The sequence below is a fragment of the Mya arenaria genome, chromosome 11 (assembly GCF_026914265.1).
Source record: "Mya arenaria isolate MELC-2E11 chromosome 11, ASM2691426v1".
Classification (NCBI taxonomy): Eukaryota; Metazoa; Mollusca; class Bivalvia; order Myida; family Myidae; genus Mya; species Mya arenaria.
Genome location: NC_069132.1, coordinates 4,667,841 through 4,692,474, shown reverse-complemented (window position 1 = coordinate 4,692,474; position 24,634 = coordinate 4,667,841). Strand labels below are relative to the sequence as shown.

General features: G+C 33.4%; 2 protein-coding genes across 5 annotated transcripts; one reads left to right on the top strand and one right to left on the bottom strand.

Annotated features, from left to right (window-relative positions):
- The first annotated feature begins 142 nt into the window (after positions 1-142).
- Positions 143-6,481, top strand: LOC128207380 (protein YIPF4-like). Its single transcript, XM_052910259.1, has 6 exons — positions 143-298; positions 2,230-2,395; positions 2,914-3,085; positions 3,434-3,511; positions 4,023-4,136; positions 4,778-6,481. The coding sequence occupies exons 1-6, from the start codon at positions 154-156 to the stop codon at positions 4,913-4,915; spliced, it is 813 nt and encodes a 270-aa protein (XP_052766219.1). The 5' UTR covers positions 143-153; the 3' UTR covers positions 4,916-6,481.
- A 353-nt stretch (positions 6,482-6,834) lies between these two features.
- Positions 6,835-18,412, bottom strand: LOC128209734 (kelch-like protein 28). Of its 4 annotated transcripts, none has more exons than XM_052913909.1 (3): positions 18,375-18,412; positions 13,682-15,156; positions 6,835-13,227 (listed from the first exon to the last, which is right to left on the bottom strand). In XM_052913909.1, exons 2-3 carry the CDS (start codon positions 15,142-15,144, stop codon positions 12,795-12,797), a joined length of 1,896 nt encoding a protein of 631 aa, XP_052769869.1. In that variant the 5' UTR covers positions 15,145-15,156; positions 18,375-18,412; the 3' UTR covers positions 6,835-12,794. The 4 variants fall into 4 exon arrangements, with proteins under 4 accessions (XP_052769869.1, XP_052769871.1, XP_052769870.1 ...); XM_052913911.1 differs by having other exon boundaries at positions 18,379-18,405; XM_052913910.1 differs by having other exon boundaries at positions 18,198-18,398.
- Between the last annotated feature and the right edge of the window lie 6,222 nt (positions 18,413-24,634).

Below are 24,634 nucleotides of genomic sequence, written 5' to 3'. Positions count from 1 at the left end.
TGTTGAAAATATCAAACTTATTTGATTAATTTTATAAAGTAATCATTGTTTATTTGCATTTTAATTTAAAGACATTTTAAAATAAAAGAAATTTGTAACTTTTTTAAATAAGAAACAACGCCTTGGATATGTAAAGCTGACGTAAATGCCGAAATGGCAGGTTATGACAAAAGTTCCACATCACCGGCCAATTTCACCCTAGACATGGGTGATTTTGGCCAGGATCAACCGCCACCATATTCACAGACTTACAACACATCTGAATCTAATGAATTTCAGTTCGTTCAAGGATCATCAGGTTTGAAATATGCCTTCTAAACAATTTATGAAAAATAAAAACAGTAACTTATAAATGATTTTACAATTATTTCTTCTTGTGATGAATAATCAAATTTGTGTGCTCAGACTACCTATAGCCAAATTATAATTTAATTATTTAGAAGGCCTCTTTCGAAAGGATTGCTGTTATCACATTTTGTCATGTTTATATTCAATCTGAATGTTTCTCAATATTAGAACAAGTTGTTTTATCATGAAAAACGAAATATTATAAATCAAAATTAATTAAGAGAAGAGAGTTTTCAACATATTACTGTTTACCTATTTAAACACTAATTTGATTCAAAGCCTGCTGTTTGAAATGTTAGATATTTAAAAAATGAAAGGTTGGTTGTGTCTTGTCTAAAAATGTTCATTTTTAGCAGCAGCAAGCAAAATCTATTTTTGAATGTTTTTACTCAGGCAGCATTAATGAATTTAAGAATCGATATACATTTCGCTTCTTTTGCAGAATTATTTAATGGTGTTTAAAAACAACTGATGGCCAGTAAACATTGCACCATTACAATCTTACAAAGGTCAAAAAGGAAATTATCAAATACTGAGCGATCTGAAAGGAAAAATAATACTTCAAGAAACGTCCAGATAGAAAGTTTTTAACATTGACAAGCTGATTATATACAGCGGAGACTAATTTTCACTTGAATTTCTATGAGATCAGCTGACTGAGATAAAGAAAACAATGTTTTTACCTTGTTTTTGTTCCATCTGTTTCAGTCTGACAGATGTTTTGGTCTGACAGATTTTTGTGTCTTGTCAGTCCGAATGTCTGACACTTTTAAATTTTGGGAAATCTGCCTGAGTAATTGAGGTTATACACAAGCACTTAAGCATGAGGTTATAATTTAAGTCTTGAGGGTTGTGGGTGACATTACAGTTTTGTCCCATGTTGTCAAGGACAATGTTCAATAAATAATGTGTGATATTAGTAAATAGCATTGTAATGTATATGTACGGTAGTTGTAGAATGTTTACACACATTCTACTGGTTACTGTTCTGATATGGGCGTTAATGTGAAGACGAAAACAAAGAAAATGCTCACAAACATTGTACAATGTAGCCAGTACAAATTTTGGGTCTGTCCAATCCAGCATTACTTTCTGTACTCACTGATCACTATTTCTGACTAGATTAAAGTCATTATTTCAGACGAAACATTATCATCAGGTCAAATTTATGTGATGATTATAATGACTATAATCAGATAACTGCACAGTTCAATGATAGGAACTTTTTGATAGAACTGTTGCCTTTTACGAAGCTCTTTGAAAATTTGTTTTTATTCATTAGCATCATTTTCCATTTGAAAAATAAAAAGTTTTACCAGAAGCCGTCATTTTTATTTACAACCAATGCAAAAACCAAATTCACATTTAGTTATACTCAACTCATCTGTTACTTTCCAAATTAAAACAAAAATGTGCAGTAAATTTGTTGGTTTGGTCTGTAGTAAAACTAACATAGAGCCTTATTGTTCTTATGGATTCACCTGCTGCGGGCATCATCCACTAAATTGTCTGTGTTTCTGTCGAGAAGTTTTTGTCCGATCATCACCAAACCGAGACAATAATAATGTTATTGGGCAGAATATCTCAGCCAAGTGTAATAACCGGCCATGTTACCCCATTTCAGAGTTATGGATTCGCTAGAATTGCTTAAATTACACTAACTTTATGTTGTCTGCGCTGTAACTTGAGAAGTTTCCATCCATTCATCACTAGAACAGGGCCATATGTGTAGGGGCAGTATATCTCAGCCATGTTGCCCCAGCTCATTCAGAGTTGTGGACCTTGAATTGCTTAAATTAGTTAAAAAAAGAGATAATCATCATTCCCATGAGTGTTTCTTGTGATAGTTTGCAACTCTTGTGTTAACTATATTTTTTGCAGGGCCTGTAGAAGGTTCAATAGACACTGGAAATGGCAAGGATGAGCCTGTATCTCGTGACTATGGGGTGAAGAACAGGGGCAGGGCTGGGCAGTTCCTGGAGAGTAAGGGTTTTGGCTGGCTACTGGAGGAGGAAGAAGCAGACCAGGAAGACCTGGCCCCTCTGCTGTATGTGTAACTGGAAATCATTAAATTTTATGTTATAATATACAACTTTTTACAATAACAAATAAGCATGATGGGTACATTATGAAGACAGAAATACCAATGGGCAATAGAAGTTGGAACAATTAACGTGTAAAATTGGCCAGACATTATCTTTATTTTTACATGTGGTTGATAGAAATTTATAAGTAAAACAAAAGTGATATTTCAAAGTTTCTAACAGTGCAAATATCATTTGGATATTTCTCGCTGTTTTGAAATGTTAACCAGCTCTCACCAAAAAAAACCAACAACATTTTAAAGATGTCATTTTTTAAAGGACTTTGTGTCCATAAACAATTTGGCTCATCTGGATAAATACAGTCCAAACATAATTTAATATTCTTCTAGGCATAACAAAAAATATATGTTTCAAGGTATTAAGATAAAAATAAAATTACAAAATATATTAGTTGTGACAGTTAAAGATATAATTGTATCTAAAATTAATTAATTGTTTTTTGTTGTGTTTTTTCGAACAGAGAGGAGTTAGATATAGACCTGAAGGACATATACTACAAGCTGCGATGTGTGCTATTCCCACTGCCCCAGTTAGGCTTCAACCGACATGTGGTGCGGGAAAACCCAGACTTCTGGGGACCCCTTGTTGTCATACTGCTCTATTCACTTCTCTCACTGTATGGACAGTTTAGGGTATGCTGCTGTCATTCTTACTCACAAAATAAGTTCTTACCTATATCTTTGTTTATGTTTAGGTGATAAGGAATATATCTCTGTAAAATGTGCTTTCATTATTCGCTGTAAAGTACTACATTTTTTTTTAAATCAATTACAAAATATAAATATAAATACAAAACTAAACTATACATGTGTATGGAGACACAGTGTTGGTAGATGTATGATATGTAGTTTATTTTAAGCAGAATGTCAATTCTAAAAGCTACATGTATGGAATATTTTTTGTTTTTGTAGATTATTCTTAATTCTGGAAAGAATAGCCATTTTAAAGAAGAATATGATGAAAATAGGCTCTTTTTGTAGGTTGTGTCCTGGATCATCACCATCTGGATATTCGGCTCTCTCATTGTGTTTATGCTGGCCAGAGTTTTGGGAGGAGAGGTATTTACTTGAAATACCAAGCTTTGTCAATATATGTCTGATTCATATGTTAGAAAATCAATCATCTCAATGCTGTCTTGGCCATTATTGCAGAATCTTTCATCAGTCGTTATTTTTATACAATCAATGACTTGGAGTAACGGTCAATTGTCTGAGAATCTTTCATAAGACATTATTTTTCTATCGTCAATGGCTCAAGAGCAATGGTCTGGTGAACTCATTCTAACATTCAGGAAACGACTACATAACATTGCAACATTATATGAGCCAGTATATATGTAAAAATTTGACTTACCATCAAATAGTTCAATTTGCAAAATTTATAAAGGGTAGATAAGATGTTGTTCATTCATGTTCAATATTCCATCCTACAAACTACAAAACTGTGTATGTACTGGTGCAGGGAATTTTCAGAGGTTTATTGGAGAGGGCTCTAATTGTTTAGAAGGGAAGCAGTTTATTGGCCCTGCTACAAATGTACAGAGGATGATAACACTGTGTAATATTTCAGGTGAGTTACTCCCAGTGCCTCGGTGTGATCGGATACTCTGTCCTACCCCTTGTGTTGACCGGCCTTATTTTACCACTGTTTGCTGCTTTTCACTACATCGCTCACTTAATAAAGGTAAGCTTTTCATTTGAATGTCAGAAATGTTTGTTATTTGATTGTTTGTATTTCTAATAGATTCAATTCCATAGTAATGATTATGATGAATGAATGATTATGCCACTTTTGATGCTATTCTGTTATCTTGTCTTGAGTCTTTAACTTATGACCTCCATGTTATTATTGGTCATATGTTGACATTAATATCAAAGTAAACAAAATGGAAGGAGTTTCTTTTTGTGTTCATAACATGGGATGTACATGTAAACCAAATTTGTACTAGTCCCATAGTTACTTTGATATTACCTGCTCAGTTATTAATATGTTTTGTTGTTATGATATAGCAGGTAGTATTGTGTATCTTGTGGAAACTGAATTGTCCATCTTGGTGAACACCTACCTTATTCACTCTATCACTTGCACCCAGACTGTATCGAACCCTGGTAGGGTGAAGTCACTGCGCTACCTAGATGTGTTTAACTTTATATACAATGCAAAACAAGATGATAAACTCCTTGCCAATAAAAGATGCATGAAAGCAGTAAGTAAGAAGTACAATTATCGCACACTTAATAATAAGTGAATAAAACTGTACATAACACGCTTTCCTAATGTCATGAAGTTCCATATTTTCTGCTAATTAACTGTTATTATTCCAGCTACTTGGCGTGATATGGGCAGCGTTCAGTGCGGGCTCTTTGCTATGTGTTCAGGAACTCCAGCAGAAAAGACCACTGTTACTTTATCCTGTATTTCTACTCTATATTTATTTTTTCTCGCTATATACTGGAGCATAGCTCACAGAATCTCTCTTTTACAGTAAAAGATTATTTATCAGACATGGAGGTGTACTTTAAAGTATTTTATAAAAAAAAGATGCATACAATGTCCTTTATATTTCTTTGATTTTACAATTCACAAACATAAAATGTCTACATTTTATACTAAAAGGTTTGTGGAATATCATCACATCTGTATTGAAAGATTTATTTATTACTTTAACCTGTAAGAGATAAAAGAAAATTCAGATAGTAACACTATAAGATACACATCATTTTAGTATGAATGCTACTTAACTTAATAATTACTTAAAGGTTTCAAAATGCCACCATACATTGTACATGCTGAGTAATGACGATATTTTAGTAAATGTATGGTAAACTGTAGAACAAACGTGAACCAGCATGGAAACAAATTCATGCCTTTTTGTACAATCAAATGTTTTCAAAAGCAAGAACTGTGCTTAATATTAAAGAGTTACAAAATTGTGTTTGCAATTTACAACAAGTTTGTTTAAAATAACCTGTCAAGTCATTTGTTTTGAAATGAATGTATTACTAATCAGATTTAGTTTGACCAAGAGATCTTTTATGAGATGAAAATGTATATATAACGAACATGTTTTTCATAACTTGAATCCAGTGCTGGTTTCTGAATAACGCTTATGTATTATACCAGTGACCAATATATATAGCCCGAAATTCACATAACTGGGTTTTCCCATGCCGGTACACAAAAAAGGTGAATTTCAAGCTATTGAAATTCATGTAACCATATAATGACTCTATTGTTTTCAAAGTATCATGTGTATATTAAAACAGTTTAATTTTGATTGTATCAGAGGATTAGCTTAGGAAAACCAGAATATCTATAATTCCAGGCTTAAACTATTTACATTGGTCTATCAGGACCACAATACATTGATTATGTTTACTCTCTGTACAAGTATTTATCTGCTCTTTGTATTTAAGGGTCAATAGCAGATTATAATGTTCAAGCTGCTTTGTTAAAGGGTACATGTATAAACTTTGTTGGCAGTGTTTTAAGCTCGACTATGGTCACCTTCACAATGTCATCACCATTGCATCTTGATTCCCCATCATGCAAACATCTCATCATCTACCAAGTTAAATGTGATTGGTTAATATTTCATTATCATTTTCAGGAATATCGGACAATCCACTTATCTTAAGTTATCTAATACTTGATTAAACTTAATACAAACTTGGCCATTTTTGGTGTTTGAATATTTTCCTTGTACTGGTATTTTTGGAGGCACAGTTACTGGATTCCACTACTTTATAGTGTATGGCATAAGAATGAACCATGTGGTGTGATAAATACTGGAGAGTCATATATCAAGAAAAGAATGATGTTTAAAATCAATGTTTCATTCTTATTTTAGTACATGTATTGATAAAGAACAAATCTTATTGTTTGTATGCAGTGTAAACTGTGTGGGTGTAAACTCCTAGGTTATTGTATTGCTATGTAAATAATCATCATTTCTGTGATAATCATGAAATCATGTGACATTACATGTTTATGAATCATAATGTATATTTTATTTGAATAAATCATCAAATAAATCTGTTTTACTGTGTTTAAATCTGTATTTCACCTGAGCAGCAAGTGTTGTCAGTCTGTGCTAAAATTCTGTCATCAACAATAACTTGAGAACTTTGTTGTCAGAATGACCCTTGCCCTTGGGTGGTCCATTTTCAAAGTTGGTAGCAGGCAACAAAACGAAATCCCGCAAATTCCTTTTAGCAACTTATGATTTAAAAATAAATATGTTCCATATGTCAAACACTTACCAATAAGTTATCGGCTAAAGAATTTCATAAAATAAAGATTATTTTACAGATCTAAAATTGGTTTAAAATAAGGGATTAAAAATAAAATCAATTATCAGAAGTAATCGGCGAAAGTCATATTGGTTTAACCAGTATTTATTTCAGATGTTAATACATAAATCATGAGCATTGTAACTGATAACGATACCAAAATATTACAGACCAATGCTAACTAAAGTATCAACTGTTAACATTCCTCTATGGTTTCATCACTCTGGTCCATATACTAATCGAGGTAGGCATGGCATAAGATTCCATGCTGTACAGTCGAAACTCGATGGCTCGATATTCTAGGGACTGGCCAAAATACTTCGAGCCTCGAGAATATCGAGCCAAGTGGGATTGCTTACAGAATGTTATTTTTTTATTCGTTACAAAAAGTATTGTTTACGTCGTTTGTTATTGGCTACGATATCTCCGCATGAGAAGAGAAGAGTATTTATTGGACATAATTACAATTGTTAAGTTCGTAACATGACTTATTCTATACTTAGAAAATATCATTTGATTGTTTTTTTTAGAATAAAAAAAACATTTATGCGAAAACAACAAACAAGCAATTTTAAACAATGGGTAACACAAACATAGCTTATAAGGTATATCAAAATGCATAGAAATTTATAGATGGATAACAATTAGAGACAGAACTTAAAGTGATGGCATGTTTATTCAAGCTGTTAAACCATTTAAATTTGATAATAATTATAATACCAGTCAAGCAATTTTAATCGATTAGCGCTTTGTGGTAAATGAAGCCAAGCAATCAAATCAAGGTGTGAGATTCTTAACTGAACCCGCGAAAATGACATCGACCCAAGCAAACAAAACAATGTGTGAAATTCTTACTTGGGACCGCGAAAAAGACTTTGAGCATGGAGAAATATCGACCAAGATATCGAGCCATCTGATCAAATTTTATATGAACAAAGAGTAAAACAAAATCGGTCTTTAAATCTGGTTCGAGCCAACGAGGATATCGAGCCATGAGATATCGAGCCAACGAGTTTCGACTGTATATGCAATTTATTTCACATTTCTGTAAAGTTTCATGATTCTAGCTTTCTTGGAGACAAGCACCACACAAAATCTGTTTGCTCTGTAAGCCATAATTTCACAAAGTCAAGGGCCATACCGTAAATGACTGGGTATAAGACGATAGGGGGTATTAGACGCAGGGAAAAAAATCTGTGAAAAATCCGAGAAAAAAACTTTTAATCTATGTTTTTGGTTAAAAGACGCATAGAAAAAATGTCAAAATCGTCCGGCATTTTCAGCCACCATGTTTGTTGACAGTGCTAAAAATTATTTTTTTCGTGAAAATGGCGATGGTTATCTTTAAAACCATACTGTCGAGAATGAAAAGTTATGTTATGCAAGAAATATTTTGACAGTGCCCAACTTTGCTTTTTTATATGTAAGTTTGATTATTGTTTAATTCAATTTATTATTCAAAATAATATTGAATACCGTAATTCACAAGAGTTCGGACACCTATGCAGGATTAATGTATAACTGTACGATTATTGCTTCATATAGTCTATAAGTGTGGTACAAGTTTGAAAGCTTATTGGCAGATCGTTTTACAAACATGTCATGTCGATGTTTTCTTAATCCCTTGATTGCCCTTGTTGTTTGTTTAATCCTCAAATAAATATATCACACTTCCTTTTCAACAGGCAATAAATCGTTTAGGACGGGTAGTAACTAATTAAATTGTCACAGTGGTGTATACGGTTAGGTAATCTAGCCAGGCATTGTAAAGATAAAAATCAATAATCTTCGTCTGTGAAACTTGGTAACTATGAAAGTTATGATTGATGTCCTTTGGGTGTCCGAAAATTAGGTACGCAAAATAAATTATTTTGGGAAATAATTATGGGTGTCCAAATATTTAGAGTGTCCGAACTCTTAGGTGAATTACGGTAACTTTAATCAAAAAATATTTTTGTTGAAATTATAAACGTCTTACGATATACCGTATCCCGATCTTCAACTGCCGTTTTAACCCGTATATACTCGATCAATATGACGCGAGTAACATCCCTTTCTACATAAGTCTAAACAAACTCTCGGCTTGAAAATGACCTCAGAAAAAAAGTTCAAAAAATTGTTACTGGGTATTATACGCAGGCATTTTTTTGCATCAAAATCTGAGGGAAAAAAGTGCGTCTAATACCCAGTCATTTACGGTAAATCTGTACTTAATGTGAGAAGTAACACACAAAACACCAGGTGCACACCTTCACATGCTGCTTTACATTCCTGTCAACTTTCATCACTTCTTAACTTAAATATACACTCTTATTCCCACATAAGATTTACCACAATTAAAAATATTGTTTTAATATTCCAAAAAAGGATGAATAAATGTCAAAAACAATGATTATTATGACGGAAACTGAGTTTAATTTGTAAGAAATGTGCACAAAACACGGTATTTCTATGTTATGAGACTATAGTAGATCACAGTAAATCTTTTAGCATTCACCAATCATTTAATATTTTTGCGTTTTCAGCTATTTAATACACGGTTACAAGCTTGATATCAGTTATTAATATTTTCCATAAATGCACTATTTAGAAAGAAGCTTATGTGTATGAATTGATTTTGAATAAGAGTGTCACTTTAAATGAATTAACAGACAAGAAACAGAGCAGACGGCAATGACAATGTTCTCTTTTAACCACTAACTATGACCTTCACTGCACTGCATGTCTCAATGACCTTCACCTTGCACTGCATGTCTCAATGACCTCCACCTTGCACTGCATGTCTAAATGACCTTTATCTTGCACTGCATGTCTCAATGACCTTTATCTTGCACTGCATGTCTCAGTGACCTTCATCTTGCACTCATGTCTCAATGACCTTTATCTTGCACTGCATGTCTCAATGACCTTTATCTTGCACTGCATGTCTAAATGACCTTTATCTTGCACTGCATGTCTCAGTGACCTTCATCTTGCACTCATGTCTCAATGACCTTTATCTTGCACTGCATGTCTCAGTGACCTTCACCTTGCACTGCATGTCTCAATGAGATACAAATTAGTGCTACAGAGTTTAGAAATAAAACCTTCAAGATGTCACAGTTATAGAGGGAAAATTGAAAATTATGAAATTATGACCGCAAGGTAATCATAAGGATTTGCGCATGATTTGTGTATTTGGGACCGGCAGTGGTGCTCAAGTTTCGACTTATGTAGGTTTCGATCCTAATTTTGTATATATAACGCCTCGACCGATTGCCAGTTCTCAAATGACCGCCTGTTTGAACGAATGCTGTTTTACTGTATGTTGTTGCCAATAACTTCAACTACAAGGCTATCACAATACCCAGACTTTTTCAGCTAAAAAACATTTGTATCACAAACTGCACAGCACTCATGATTAATAAAGGAAATCAGACTTAAACATGGTGTTTAAACATAGTCACTCTTCATAACAACAATATGATACAAACAAAACAGACTTGGTAAAATCTTAAATAAAATGCATGTACATGTACCATACATGTCTTTTGCAATGCATCTACAATTTAACAAAGCTCTCAAAAGTAATAAAATTGTCCATTTAAATAAAGATTACACAATAACAGCACACTTTTAACATAATTATTTTTTGATTTTTTTTCTCTCTACAACAATATTACAAAAACACAAGCACATAAGAATTGTTTTTTAAGTTATGATGCTAAATAAGATTTTTAAATTACTGCCCTTGTATCACAGAAAAAGTAATACGGAAAGAAAATAATAAATGTGTTATCATAAATACAATGTACAAACATATTGAAAAGAAACTACATGTAGCTGCATAATTTAAAGCGTTCACTTTCTGTGTTTATCAAAAATGAAACCACATAAACAAAATCACAGTATTTCAGCAATAACAATACAACATAAAAACAACAAGAAAAAACACATACAAATTATCAAGCTCTATGAACTATCAGGATTTGGGGCATAATCATCTACTATCATATCCATATTACTCAGAATGACATGGTTACTATTATTACAATATATATAGAGAGACTATTCAATATTCAATTTGTTTAACAATTTTTTTTTTTTAAATTCATAAATTTTTTTGTATTGAATGACCATAGAATGTGATAGAATGTGATAATTTTATTTACCTCATAAATATTAATTTGATGATTTGCTGCACTCAATACAGAAGCTGATATAATGTGCACATTTTCAATTTTATTTATGATGTCACATCAAAGTTGTAACACCAGTTATATATCAAAAATGTATACCGGTAATGCTGTAATTCATGATGGCACCATTATATATTATTATCATTATATATATAACAGCTAGCACAAACATCTACTTTTCTTACCATACCACTGACAACATTACAATATTAAACATGAGGGCCAAGATGGCCCTATATTGCTCACCTGAATAAACTTGAAAAAGGCCTTTTCTATAATAAATGGGCAATAACTCTCAGGTGACTACAAAGCTTTGGCTAGCCTGGAAGCCTGTATGCCACACGTGAAACTAGAGTATGTCTCATATTTTAAACAGGCATATAAAACCATGAAAAGTATGTATTTGTTTAAAAAAGTACAAAAGGCCATAACTCTTACAATATTAAAGTTGGAGTTACATAATTTGTCACAAACCAGATGACCCATATTCAAATTTGAACTAAAAATCCACGAAAACACATTTCTGACAAATTTCGAGGATATCTGGGCTGAAAATGTTACCTCTAGAGTGTTAACAAGGATTTTCATATTTGGGCTGTGACCTAGTTTTTGAACCCAGATGACCCAGATTAAATTTTGAGCTAGAAATCAACGAAACAACCTTTCTGACAAATTTCCAGGATATTTGGGCTGAATATGTCACCTCTAGGGTGTAAACTAGGTTTTTTCATATTTGGGCTCTGTGACCTAGTTCGAACTTGAGCTAGAAATGAACAAAACAACCTTTCTGACAAATTTCCTGGATATTTGGACTGAAAAAGTAGCCTCTAGAGTGCTAAAAATATTTTTCTATTTTGGGGTAATGTGACCTAGTTTTTCATCCCAGATGACCCATATTCGAACTCGTCCGAGTAATTACTGGGACAAACATCCTGACCAAGTTTCATGACAATTGAGACAAGAATGAGACCACTACAGTGTTAACAAACTAAGGGTGGACGTCCAACGGATGACGGACAACAGAGGACAGACATTCATCGATCCTAATAATGTCTATGGCTAAGGTGAGCTAAAAATATTATGAAAACAGATATAGCAAAAATCAGCAAAGAGAGCTGTGATGATCGACATTGACTGGAGACAGATGAAATACATTATTACTGTACATTGAAAATAATTAGTTAATTTGCCCACCCAAACGAATGAGGAAAATACTAATGCTAAATGCAATCAAATTGCTGTATTGTACTAGAGAAGTACTATAATGTGCTTGAGGTTTTGTAGATTCAAGAAAATGAGTTGGGACTTCCAATTGTTCCTAGAAATTTGAAAGGAAGATTTGAAAAAATAAACAGAACAAAATGAATGAAAGAATGTGATAAAATGATTTTCTTTAAGAATCAAAGAACTCTTCCATACAAAAGTGCTTTTTTAAGTTAATTTTTTTTAATCTTATATGTATTCACTAAGGGAAATTGGTCAGGAAAAAATCATCTTACAGCAAAACAGTCTTCACAAAATAAATAATGTTGTAAACATAAGCATGGTACAGTTTTAAATAATAAGAGATTACATAAAGATCAACATACAGCTATTTAATTATACATGTAAATGCAATTTAATACATGTGGTGACTTTCTGATGTAAATTCATGCCATCTTCAATAACACTGCACATTGCAGATGACAATTACTGAGGATCTGATTCTGGAACAGAGTGTCCCTGGTTTTATATTCACTCACAGCTTTATGGATGATTAAAACTGGTTATCAGCAAGAACTGGTTAATGCTGATGAATGCTTTTAAAACTGTATATACTAGTGCTGAACAAAGAATTGTTATTTTCTTTCAACTATGGCTCGCTTGTTAAGTTAAACCTTCAGAAATTTTCTTGTATGTATTTTCCCAACTACACAGGTGAAGTTCCTCACATTACATAAACTGTCTTCAATTATTTCCCACTCATTTTTACCAAAGTCCAACCTGCATACTACATTGTACCAGTTATTTGGACCCTCATCCTTGAACTCAGGAATTCCACTGGCATAGAGGGCTCCGTTTATAACTGACAAACACACGTTGAAGAGATCTATGGGCAGTTCTGGACCCAGGCGCCATTGGTTGGCCTCAAGATTGTAAATCTCAACTGTCCGGAGTACCTCTCGGTTGATGGTGTATGAATCGTGCGAGTAAATCTGGCCCCCAGCCACATATATCTCGTTCCCAACCAGGCATGCCCCAAAGTTAAACCTGGGAGTCAGCATGCCAGCCAATGAGGTCCATTCCTCAGTCTCAGGGCTGTACCTGAAGCAAGTAATAATTCATAAATTTTGTTACTCCAATAATATTAAATACATGATCAAACTTCATCAATAGCATGTATCTGCTGTTCTGTAAATGTGTATTAAATAAATATAATGAGCCACCCTTTCATTATAAACATTGTATTCAGCACCAAAATTATCATTCTAGGTAATTATAATCTAGGAAACATTTTCTCCTATAAAAATATCTTAATCATACATTTAAATTAAAACACCCTTTCATCTATTCGTCTTCTTAAACATAATTGTAAAACAAGGGCAGGAGACAAGAAATGTAATACCATTAGCTTTCATCTAGATTTCAGCTATCTCCTCAAATCCTTGTGCTATTTTCTATGACATATGTAAATGCTGCACTGTGTAATTTCATTAAATAATTATGCTTAAACCAACAAGGAATATGAACCAGATAACAATCACGACTAAAAATCTACCTGATGAGGCTGTTGTGAGCCCCTACCCCCGTTCGACCACCAAGAAGATATATGCTGTCCTTGTACACCACAGAGGAGAGATCCACGAGGGTAGTAGGCAGCATCCCCTGGTAGTTCCAGCGATTCCTCTCCACATCATAAACCTCAATTATCTCAGTGGGATGCTTGTTCTCTGTCAGACCTCCGAAGCAGTAGATCTTGCCATTTAAGCTGGCAAGGGTGAAGTTGGACTTCGGAAATAGCATGGGTGATCTTGGAAGCCACTCATTGTGGTCCATGTCAAATTGGTAGAAGTCTTTCTGCACGACATACTCCTTGTATTCTAATTCTTCAAATGAGTCATCTTCCGAGTCATCAAACAGGTGATGGTGGATGTAGTTTCCACCTCCAGCAAAGATCTGGTTGTTTTCTGTCACCACACAAGCGATATCTTCACAGTCATAGCTGCCATTTTTGCGACTTTCAGGAAACTCTTCGATGTAAAAGCCCTCCTGAGTGACTGGGTTGTAACAATTAATACATGGTCTGATACCGGTTTGTTCTACCCCACCCACAATTAGAAGACAGCTTTCTGGCCGGAACATTCCTGCCCTCAAGTTTAGACTGAAATCAAATTCACCCTCGTATTCTGCAGGAGATTCTTCAAAGTTTTTACAATGTTTAAGGAAAAGCTGGCACCTCTTGCAACTTCTCACTAGGCGGTGTTTTGACAGCCTTTCTCGAATTGTTTTTGATATCATCAATCCAAATCTTACTAATGGTAGTAATTCACAAAATTCATCCTTTCTTGATGCATAATCATGTTCTGTCCATGCAATCATTGCTTCAAGGACTGTTTCTTCCTTATCAACATTCAGTTCATCTGATAATATAAATTCAGACAATTTAATCAATGTTAGTGAGTAGAATTCTTCTGTTTTACACACTTCTATAAAGTTCTTCTCAATGAATTCCCTAGCCTTGACTTTCAATGAAATGCAGTTGTGAACTTCAGCAAAGTAGTGAATTCCCACACAATTGTGCACAGCCAAATGATTTTCCATGAAGTTAGCACAAGCTCTCACAACTGGAAGTATTTGGAATAGCGACGCCGCACTTAACAAATTCTGTGCATTAGAAATTGTTATCTTAATTTTACCAGTGTAAGCATACTCTAGAATATCTTTCATAGACCTTGAGTCAACTTCAAATATCTCAATTCTGTCCTGCTTCTTTTCCGCCAAATCCAGGGTGAACATTAAACGGAAGTAAGGACTTACAGCTGCCAGGACATTTTTGTGGCAAGAAAATTCTAAATTTCCAACGCACAAGGTGATATCTTTCAGTAGATCATCATCATAAAGTTTCTTCATTTCCTTTAGTAAAGATGACTCATGGGTGTCATTTCTATAGTTGACATAGCTCTTTATGATGCCAAGTTTTGACAAATCCAAAACACTATCTTCTTCACTTTCTTGTGCCATGTTTTATGCAGTCTGAAAAGAAAAAGAAAATAATACATAAACAAATTTTATACTCTTATTTAAAATAAAATAGGTACTAAGGTAAACCATCCCTGATACAGTGATACTATATTGACTTTAAAAAAAAATTAAAAAAATAGATATTCCACACCGGAAGATTCATAGGTGAAGAACCAAACTTCAAGACTTGCATGCAAAAAAACTCTGTAAAGAGTAACATATTTTAAAAGGTCATTACAATTCAATGAAAAGTTAAATTCTTAAGTATCAGATTTTTTGTTGCTTTGTATTGATTGATATTGAATGAAGCTTCATAAAGATACATTAAGCAAAAACATAGAAATCACAGGACAAATGTAACTAGCAAAAATAATCAATGAGTGATGTTCCGATGATCGATTATAATTGAAAATTGATTGGTCTGAAACCGATTGAACTATTGAAAATCAGCTAATTGAGTGGAACCAATTATCAATACTTCTAGTCTGATAGTCAAACTGGAACCAATTTCCAACAGTACTGTTGATAATGATCAAATTCAGGCAAAACATCAGCATGTACCATCACTGCATATCTGTTTACATTTAATTACATACTACATATAAGCTGTATTGATTTCTGCTAAGGCCTAAAAAGAGTTTATTTTGAGTAAATTTTGGGAAACCTGACCCTAACTAATAAAATCCTCCAGCCCTAGTATTTTTATTCAAAAAAAAATGTCTTCCCACCATAAACACTTTTTTTAACATAAACTGTCATTATTTTTTGACAAATTACAGCTCCTTAACAACAGCAATATATGAGTAACATTTGCAAGAAATAGCACTATTTGCAAAAAAAATGATTTTGACACTCAGACATATAGTATATTTGATATGAATAAGATAAAATCCCTACCCAGTTATTTTTGGGATGTTACCCTAAACAAACAATTTACTTTTTTAAGCCTTTTTAGATACATGGTAACGGTTCAAAAGAGAAAAATAATCTGTGTATTAGATTCTGTAAAAAACAGTATTTTGTCTGGATTGCCTAATTTGTTTGGGTGGAGTGCTTTGATCTTACAGCACTAGTACAGCCTTTAACCTACATTCCTAGTCCTTTCATCAAACCCGAACTACATGAAGGATTTGCCATCTTAAAAAAATCGTAAAAATAATGCGTCAACGTACAAATGTACTATTATGTAGACTACAAACCACTGTTACTTTTTTCATTGCATGAGAAAAACCAGAAACCAAACTTGTATAGAGTTGTGATCTATAGTTATTTCTTTTGACAACATGTCTAATACTGTTAATTAATATATACTGTGCTTTTTTAGATGAAAATAACAACATTACTTCTTCAGAACTGACACAAGATAAAAGAATCTTTATTTGAAGTCGGATATACAATAAAAAGAAACATTTGCTCAATGAAGTATGTGATAACTAAATGCTAAGGCCTAAATAAAAAAATTGTTTGGTTAGGGTTACATCCTTTTCAAAAATAGGTAGGGTAGGTAGGCTTTTTTTTTTTTTTTTTTTTTATTAGGCTTTATATAAGAATGTCATTTTCATCATTGGAGGATGGTGTTAAAGTTATCTTCTATATAAGCAATTAAGGTTTTAAACTACATATTGAAAAGCAAAAAAAAAAAAAAAAAAATTTTTTTTTTTTTTTTTTCAAACTGACTATAAAAACGTTAGGGTCGGCGCCTATTCCATAGGTAGGGTCGGGTAACCCAAGCCAAATGTATTTTTTTTTTAGCCCTAAGTACCAGGATGTGGTCCAGGATGCCCTCTCTAAGGCTCCTACGTTTACAGATTTTTGTTAACGTGTACAAGGGACATAAAAACTGAATGATTCCTTTTATAATGATTCCTTTTATTAAATGTCATAGTAAATAAATACTGCTTGAATGCATGTATATGTATACAGTAGATATCTACATGTTTATTGACTTATTGTACAAGTTGTATGGATGCATAAACATCCACTAGTATTTTAGTCTGCATGTATTAATAGTCAGTATCTGAATTGAACTTTCTGCACAAATTAATTCAATATTTTTTTTTATTTCCTGATCGTTCATTCATATTTACGCCGTATACATACATTTTGTGACGTCATGTTTTTTCTATTTTTATCAGGGGGTCCACTCAAAGGGATTAATGGAAAACAATAGCATAATTATTTATTTAGAAATTGGTGTTAACTATTGAACTTCATGAACAAAGCCCATTATTGTAAATCAGCATGTTATAAGAGGAAAATTATAAGTGACTGTTTATATTAAAAAAAACAAAAACAGTTAATTGTTTAAGAGATTTGTGGATGTGCTTCAAATGATTCCTCATTATCCCTGTATTTCCCCCAAATATTAAGACAATTTCCCCTCTGCAGAAGTTGCACTTAACCTTGGAACGACCATCTTTTTCAAATTAAGTGAAATGGTGCCACACTTCAGACTGTTTGCCAGACGAATCTGACATCGCTAACATCACACGACAGGTAAACAACTGGGAAAATTTTTGCATGCTTTTTAATTACGTGACTGTTTCGGTTAAACAGTCTGCAATTTCGTAAACATTAACGACCAATAAACGACACGGCGCCGTTCACACTGTGACACATGTAAACGTGGGAGCCTTAGCCCACTCTATATTTAGGATTCGGAGTACTACTTCAGATTGATACTGTGTTTAAGTCTGAGTTATGCACATACCTTAAAGTTATTATACTTTAAATTCAGTCAAATACCCACACTCAGACTGAGAGAAAAAGATCGTAACTATCTCAAGAGATTACATATTTTTTGCTGGACCAGAACTTGGCAGTCTTCTGTCATGATTCAATATAGATTTCTTGAAAAATTAACAGAGCTCAACTTCAAAGTGAGTGAATTTTCTAAGGAGAAATGCGACATTTTACATGTACCTTTTTATTGTGTAAATCAAATGCAGTGGGTTTTACCTGAATTTAAAGGAAATGCATGGTTGTTATAAACGTGACATGGTAGTAATTGCATTTTTCGAATCTGTATATAGGGAAAACTAGTAGTGTATAACCATAAGCTTTATTCCGACTTGTCCGAATTATTTCCTATCCGAATTTCATGGTAATATCTCTGGTTGGATTTCTTTACTTCTTTCCATTTTTTGTGTGTCATTTGCATTGAAAAGATATTTCCAATTCCTTAAGTATTTGTCTCAATTCAATTCAATGTTTTAGCGCAAAGTAATTACCAACATAATTTCCGTTTGTTTACTGTTGTTGTTCCGATACACACAAAATTTCAATTCATTATTATATTTGCAAAAGGGCTAGAGAACACTATGTTATCTGTTGGGGAGCAAGACAAATCGGCCCCTTACCAAATCGGCCTACTACCAAATCGGCCCCTACGACGTTTCGGTCCTGCCATTTCGTCCCCTTAATTAAAATGACTCGAGACGTTTCGGCCCCTTAGTGATTTTCAATAGAGACATTTCGGCCCCTTAATTTTATTTTATTTTTTATCTTGCGTATAAAGAAAAACATTGTAGGTTGTCTTATAAATGTCAATGAGACCTGTAAATAAGTTGTAAATAAAATCTTTAAATTTAAAAATAGACAGATAAGCATGAAAAACATTGATATGACTGATATAAAAATATGATTAAAATCTAAATAACTATTAACCCTGATTTTTAATATAAAATGTTAGAAAATCTAAGAAATTTTATTTGTTATAACTGTTAATTATTAATTGATCATTAAAGACTTCAAAGAAAATTTGTCTTTGAACCATGCGTTCTTTTTTGCAAGGCAAACTTTTAGTGTTGTGGGTGTGAAAAAGACATTCAAAGACGTGTGAATGAATAATTGTCTTTAATTTGTTAATGTTATTTAGAGTTGATTGAAGAAAATTTGAGTAATATAAACAACGTAAGTATATGTATTAAATCGTTTCTAAAAGTGGGTACCATTTGTTTTAAACGTGTTGCCTTTACATTTCAACCATTAATTTGTTATCTATGTGGTATACTATTGCTCCAGAATAATTATTAATTATTATTTTTGACAATTAGTGTTTTATCTAAACATAATTAGGAAATAATGTTTGTTTTATAGATATGAATTGCAAACAAGATACAACTTGATAGTTCAAATGCATTTTAACAAGAGTAAAACAATATATACGAACAGAACAGAACAGAACAATATTTTATTAATGACTTGTACATACATACATCGTCATACATTCAAATTCCTATATACCAGATATCATTAAGTCACATAGTCATTTGTCACGGAGAGTTAAGTAATGTTTAAATTTCTGAATATAAAATAATATCAAAAATATATAATAATTTGCTGAAAAAAACATTATAGCTCCCACTCTAATAGATTGGTAGCTACGCTTGTCTTTCAGTAAATTCATCATAACACAGTATTTATAGTTGTTATTCTGATTTTTAAAGCATTCTTGATGAACAAAGATAATCTAAAAAGAACGTTATCATTTCTTGAACTTAGCAAATTCATGAATTTATACATGGAAGGACGACGATAAAATGTTATAGGTATATGCTTAATTCTAAGTTCGTTATAACACGGACATACACATATAAAATGAAAAGTATCTTCAATGTCACCAGAACCACAGACTAAACACAATCTCTCATGTCTAGGGCTTGCGTTTCTTCCATACCTTCCAGTGTGAATTCGTAATGAGTGAGCTGATATTCTTGTCCGTGTTACAAAGAACCTTAAATTAAACGGTAATGCATCTAAATACGTTTCATATTCAAAGCTTTTCTTGAAATGTTTGTATTCGTCCAACACTGAGCTTCGTTCAACTGAACCGTTCCAGTCTTGCACAAAACAATCAATCACCCGTTGTTTAAATATTAGTGGAAAATGCTTTGCCTGTCGGCTGTCTAAATTATAAAATGCTTCCGAAAAGCCAAATCTGTCAAGTAAGTCCTTTACACTTGACACCCAATTTCTTTTACCTCTATCGGTATCACTCAAACCAAGCTCATATAATCTATTTAATATAATATTATTTGAATCATTAACTTTACACCAATATTTAATAACTCGATAAAATCTAGAAATATACAACGGGTACCTAGCCAATTCACCATACACACCAGCTGTGCAAGAATTTTGCCTAACATTTAAAACGCGTTTGCAAAACTTTAAATGTACTCGCTCTATTTCTTTTGACCTGGTGACCCCCCATACTTCACAGGCATAGCCTAAAATAGACCCAACGAATGAATCAAACAATTGACATAACGTTTTAGGCTTTAGGGGAATTTTCTTACAATTGCACAATAGTACATTTAATGCCTTTAGAGATTTTCCCGCTAAATGTTCAATATTTAAATCAAAACTTCCTGTATACTTTAGGACGGTTCCTAAATAATTAAAATTGTCAACAACCTCTATTTCATTTCCATTGTACGTCCATGACTCATTGTTAAGTAAGCCACCCCTTTTTCTAAATACCATCGCCTTTGTTTTCATGCTATTTACCTCTAAACCCCAATCTAAACAATAGGAATGTAATAAATTAAGATTATTTTGCAATTCTTGCGGAGATTCACCATACAAACACATATCATCAGCGAAGAGGAATAGCATCAGTGTTATATCTTTTACTGATAGACCAGATTCAATTCCTTTCTGCAAGTACAATTCAAGATCCTCTAGAAATAGCGACACTAAAATTGGCGATAATACTTCACCTTGCCTTAACCCAACTGAATAGTAGAAAAAGTCTGAAAATTTATCACAGCTTTTAACACAGGACTTTACCTTATCATACATACTTCTTACTAACCTAAGAACTTTACCATCTATTCCACGTTGATATAATTTAAAAAATAAACCGTTTCTATATATACTATCAAAACACTTCTTTAAGTCAACAAAGGCAACATACAATCGTTTATTATCATTTAAAAAGTTCTGAACAAGCATGTGTAATGCAAATACAGCGTCAACCGTTGAACTCCCTTTGCGAAACCCAAACTGAGCATCCGATATGGTATTATTTTCATCACAAAAAGCGACAATACGTTGGTTTATAACTGTTGTGAATAATTTTGAAAGACAGGAAAGCAACGAGATGCCCCTGTAATTCTGGACTGAAGATTGATTTCCAGATTTAAACAAAGGAACAATTATGCCGTCTCGCCATTGATCAGGGAACTGTCCCGAATCCAACACTGCGTTAAAAATATCAACAACAAAGGGTCCCAAAATATCAATACATTCAATGAAATATTCATTCAATAGATAGTCTGCACCACATGACTTGTTCCGTTTAAGTTTTTTAACAGCCTGGACAATCTCGTCAAATGTTATCTTACTGTCAAGGAACTCATTTGATTCAAGAACCTTAAAGTCGTGGGTTTCGCAAAAAGTTTCTGCTTCTGCATTTGTCGTTTTAAATATATCTTCCTCTAAAGAAGAAAAATATGCGTAAAACGATTCTAAAGATATTCCCCCATTTTCATTTTTATTATTTTTATTTTTGAAAAATTTCCAGAAATCTTTTGGTTTACTAAATTTCAACTTTTCTAAATTATCCAACTTTTTCAATTTGCATCTATATTTTTTTCGTTTAACAAGATCTTTGTACTTTTTCTTGCATTCACAAAAATATTGCCTACTTGAGTCACTCTTGCAACGATTAAAAACTCGCATTGCCTCAAGATACACGTTTCTGACATGTTCACACTCTGTGTCAAACCATTCTTTATTTTTTAACAGTGAACCTGAACGGCGATTATCAGCTTTATACTGAAAGTTCTTTAAAAATAATGGGTCTGCCACATCGCGAATCACACGTGTAAAATTTTCAACCAATTTATTTATAGAGTCTTTGCTCGAAATATCAATATTTTCCGTTAGGTCACATAAATACGTTAGCTGTCCTATTAAACCCGAACGAAATGCAGTTTTACCCTTGTCTTCCCATAAACACCTAGTTTTCGACATAACATCGCTCACATTTGACACACTATTGCAACATAAAGAAAAACTTAAAGCTGTGTGATCACTCCATTCAGTAATCGGTTCAACGACAAAGCGTGCTATGCACGAGAAATTACAGGTGTTTGTCAATAAATAATCTATCAATGATACGTAATAAAAAAGTGAAATAATATTCTGTTTGAGGTGCGAAGAGATAATTGGTATTAATCTTTAAGTGTGAGAATTAGCGGTTGGGAAAGTCGGAACAAACCTTGTAGACGTATTTATAAGCTTGTAAACACAAAGTGTCACAATTTCAACGCCTGATACCTCTGTGGAATGTGACAATTCGCCATAAGACCGTCTGTCTAAAACCACCGTTTAAGCCAGTATGGTTTTGCATACGTATTCAATATAAGATTAATAATAGCTTTTTTTCATCCTTATATATACCTGATTTGAATATAAATAACTGAATTTCATAAAATTTATAACTTATATCGAGAGCGTTACAGGGACATCAACGCCAGGATCATGGATGAGTGGGACTCATACGATTCGCATAAGGTCACCTGCGAGGAGTTCCTGAAAAATGTTGGTGCCATCTACGGCGGGCGATAGGTGTTTGGTCAAGACTGATGTTAGACAATGGAGATGTCATTATACATAATATTAGCAACATAGTTATGTATAATATTTAAAGATTATTTAAAAAAATATGAAGTATAAACATTTCTTCTTCAACTCTATTTCGTCTTATAAAAATATCTCGTGAAATTACATGTTTTTTACTTATATTTAGAAATAAAATAAAAATATGTTTTCAAGTGTACAGATATTTTCTCTAAATCTATTTTTATCTATACCTTTGTATGCATGTATATAGCTTTGTCTATTAAAAAAATAAAATGAAATTACATGTTTTTTACTTAAACAATGTATTTAGATATAAAAAATAAAATAAAAATAAGGGCCGAAACGTCTCGGTAATCAGGGGCCGAAACGTCTACGGGATAGGGACGATTTGGTAAGGGGCCGAAAAGGTAACCGTTTGAGCTAGGGGCCGATTTGGTAAGGGGCCGATTTGTCTGGTAGCCATCTGTTGTACCTCACGAGACCAGTCACTAAAAATTGGTGTACATTGTGTATATATGTAAGCTACAGGCGGTGGTTGATATAACAACCATTAAGACCCTTCTTTGCAAACTTGAAAGGAAAATAAGTTACAATGATAAACGTTAGTCGGCTTAAAGGCTTTGTAACACGAGCTTCTTTGTACTTATTCAGTTATTGCTATCTTTCCGACTCCGTGAAAATAAATATTTTCGTTCTTATCGAAGCCTGCAACAATGCAACGTATTTCACTCCGTGCAAAGAAACAATCCAGAGTCACTTGTTAAATATAATTGTGCCTCTTTTGGCCGATACTGTCAGCGGAACCTGAGCTGAACCTCCGCAAATCTTACCCGGAGCCCCCCCCCCCCCCCCCCCGTGTGTTCTTATTCTAAATTAAGTATGTTTATACGGTAATTACAATTAAGACGTGAACTCTTGTATTTGTAGCTGTTGATAGTCCGCGGCATATATTTCATGCAAACGGCATTCCTGAAAACAGCAGACGAACTGTAGTTGATGGTAATCATGCAGGCTCTATGTGTAAAAACATACATGAACTCAACGATAGTACTAAGATCATATTATCTGCAATATTGTTGCGGACTATAAACAACTACCTAGACCAACCGAATACAGACTTTGTTGATTGTGTCAACGAAATAGCAAAGAATATCAACCACACATAAAAAGAAGTTACTTACGTGGTCCCATGGCTGGAGTTTGTGGATCATTCGGAATTTCATGACAGCGAGACATCTTAGTCGAGTGGACTACATCTCAGCTATTAGAGGACTAGACTGGTGGCGCACAGGCTCGAAGATGCAATCAATCATCAAACAAGAATTTTGGCTAACGCAGACGCTTCCGCTGTACCTTAGGCGCGGGATTTCATAGGACCTAGAATGTATAGCGAAGTAGCCACTCGTGTTCCATGCTCATCTACCACCTCCAACCCCAAAATGCCATTAAAAGTGCCCATGAAATTGCCCCAAAAGAGGCCTTCACACAGCCACAGGAACAATCAACACACTCAGAGGAAAGGACGGCGTAATTTTGATCAAGGTAATCTTCATCAACGCATCTCAGGTTTTGCCGCTGAATTCTGCTATAGTAATTATGTGGGGAAACTTGCTTTAATTTCCGGAAGGCAACTCTCCGATCGCATCTTTATGAATGTTTCTGCAATAAACAATGGTAGCGTTTCCAAATTTTAAGAAAAGAAAAAATAAACGCAGCGATCGCCAAATCTTTCACATATTCCATTGAATTTAATTATTCGCATACTAATTAAATATCATTATGTACACGGTACAGAAGAGCAAGGGCTGTACACAAACCAAATGTGTTTTAAATTGCTTATTGTTTGACTTGTACATTTATTTGAGCTATTTTTGATGTACCTTTCTCTGTATGGGTT

Excerpts from the sequence above, each read along its gene's own strand:
- LOC128207380 (XM_052910259.1), top strand. The coding sequence starts at position 154 with ATGGCAGGTTATGACAAAAGTTCCACATCACCGGCCAATTTCACCCTA. Across the intron at positions 2,396-2,913 it reads GAAGACCTGGCCCCTCTGCT|AGAGGAGTTAGATATAGACC; the intron begins GTATGTGTAACT and ends TTTTTCGAACAG. Across the intron at positions 4,137-4,777 it reads ACATCGCTCACTTAATAAAG|CTACTTGGCGTGATATGGGC; the intron begins GTAAGCTTTTCA and ends TTATTATTCCAG.
- LOC128209734 (XM_052913909.1), bottom strand. The coding sequence starts at position 15,144 with ATGGCACAAGAAAGTGAAGAAGATAGTGTTTTGGATTTGTCAAAACTT. Across the intron at positions 13,228-13,681 it reads GCTCACAACAGCCTCATCAG|GTACAGCCCTGAGACTGAGG; the intron begins GTAGATTTTTAG and ends TACTTGCTTCAG.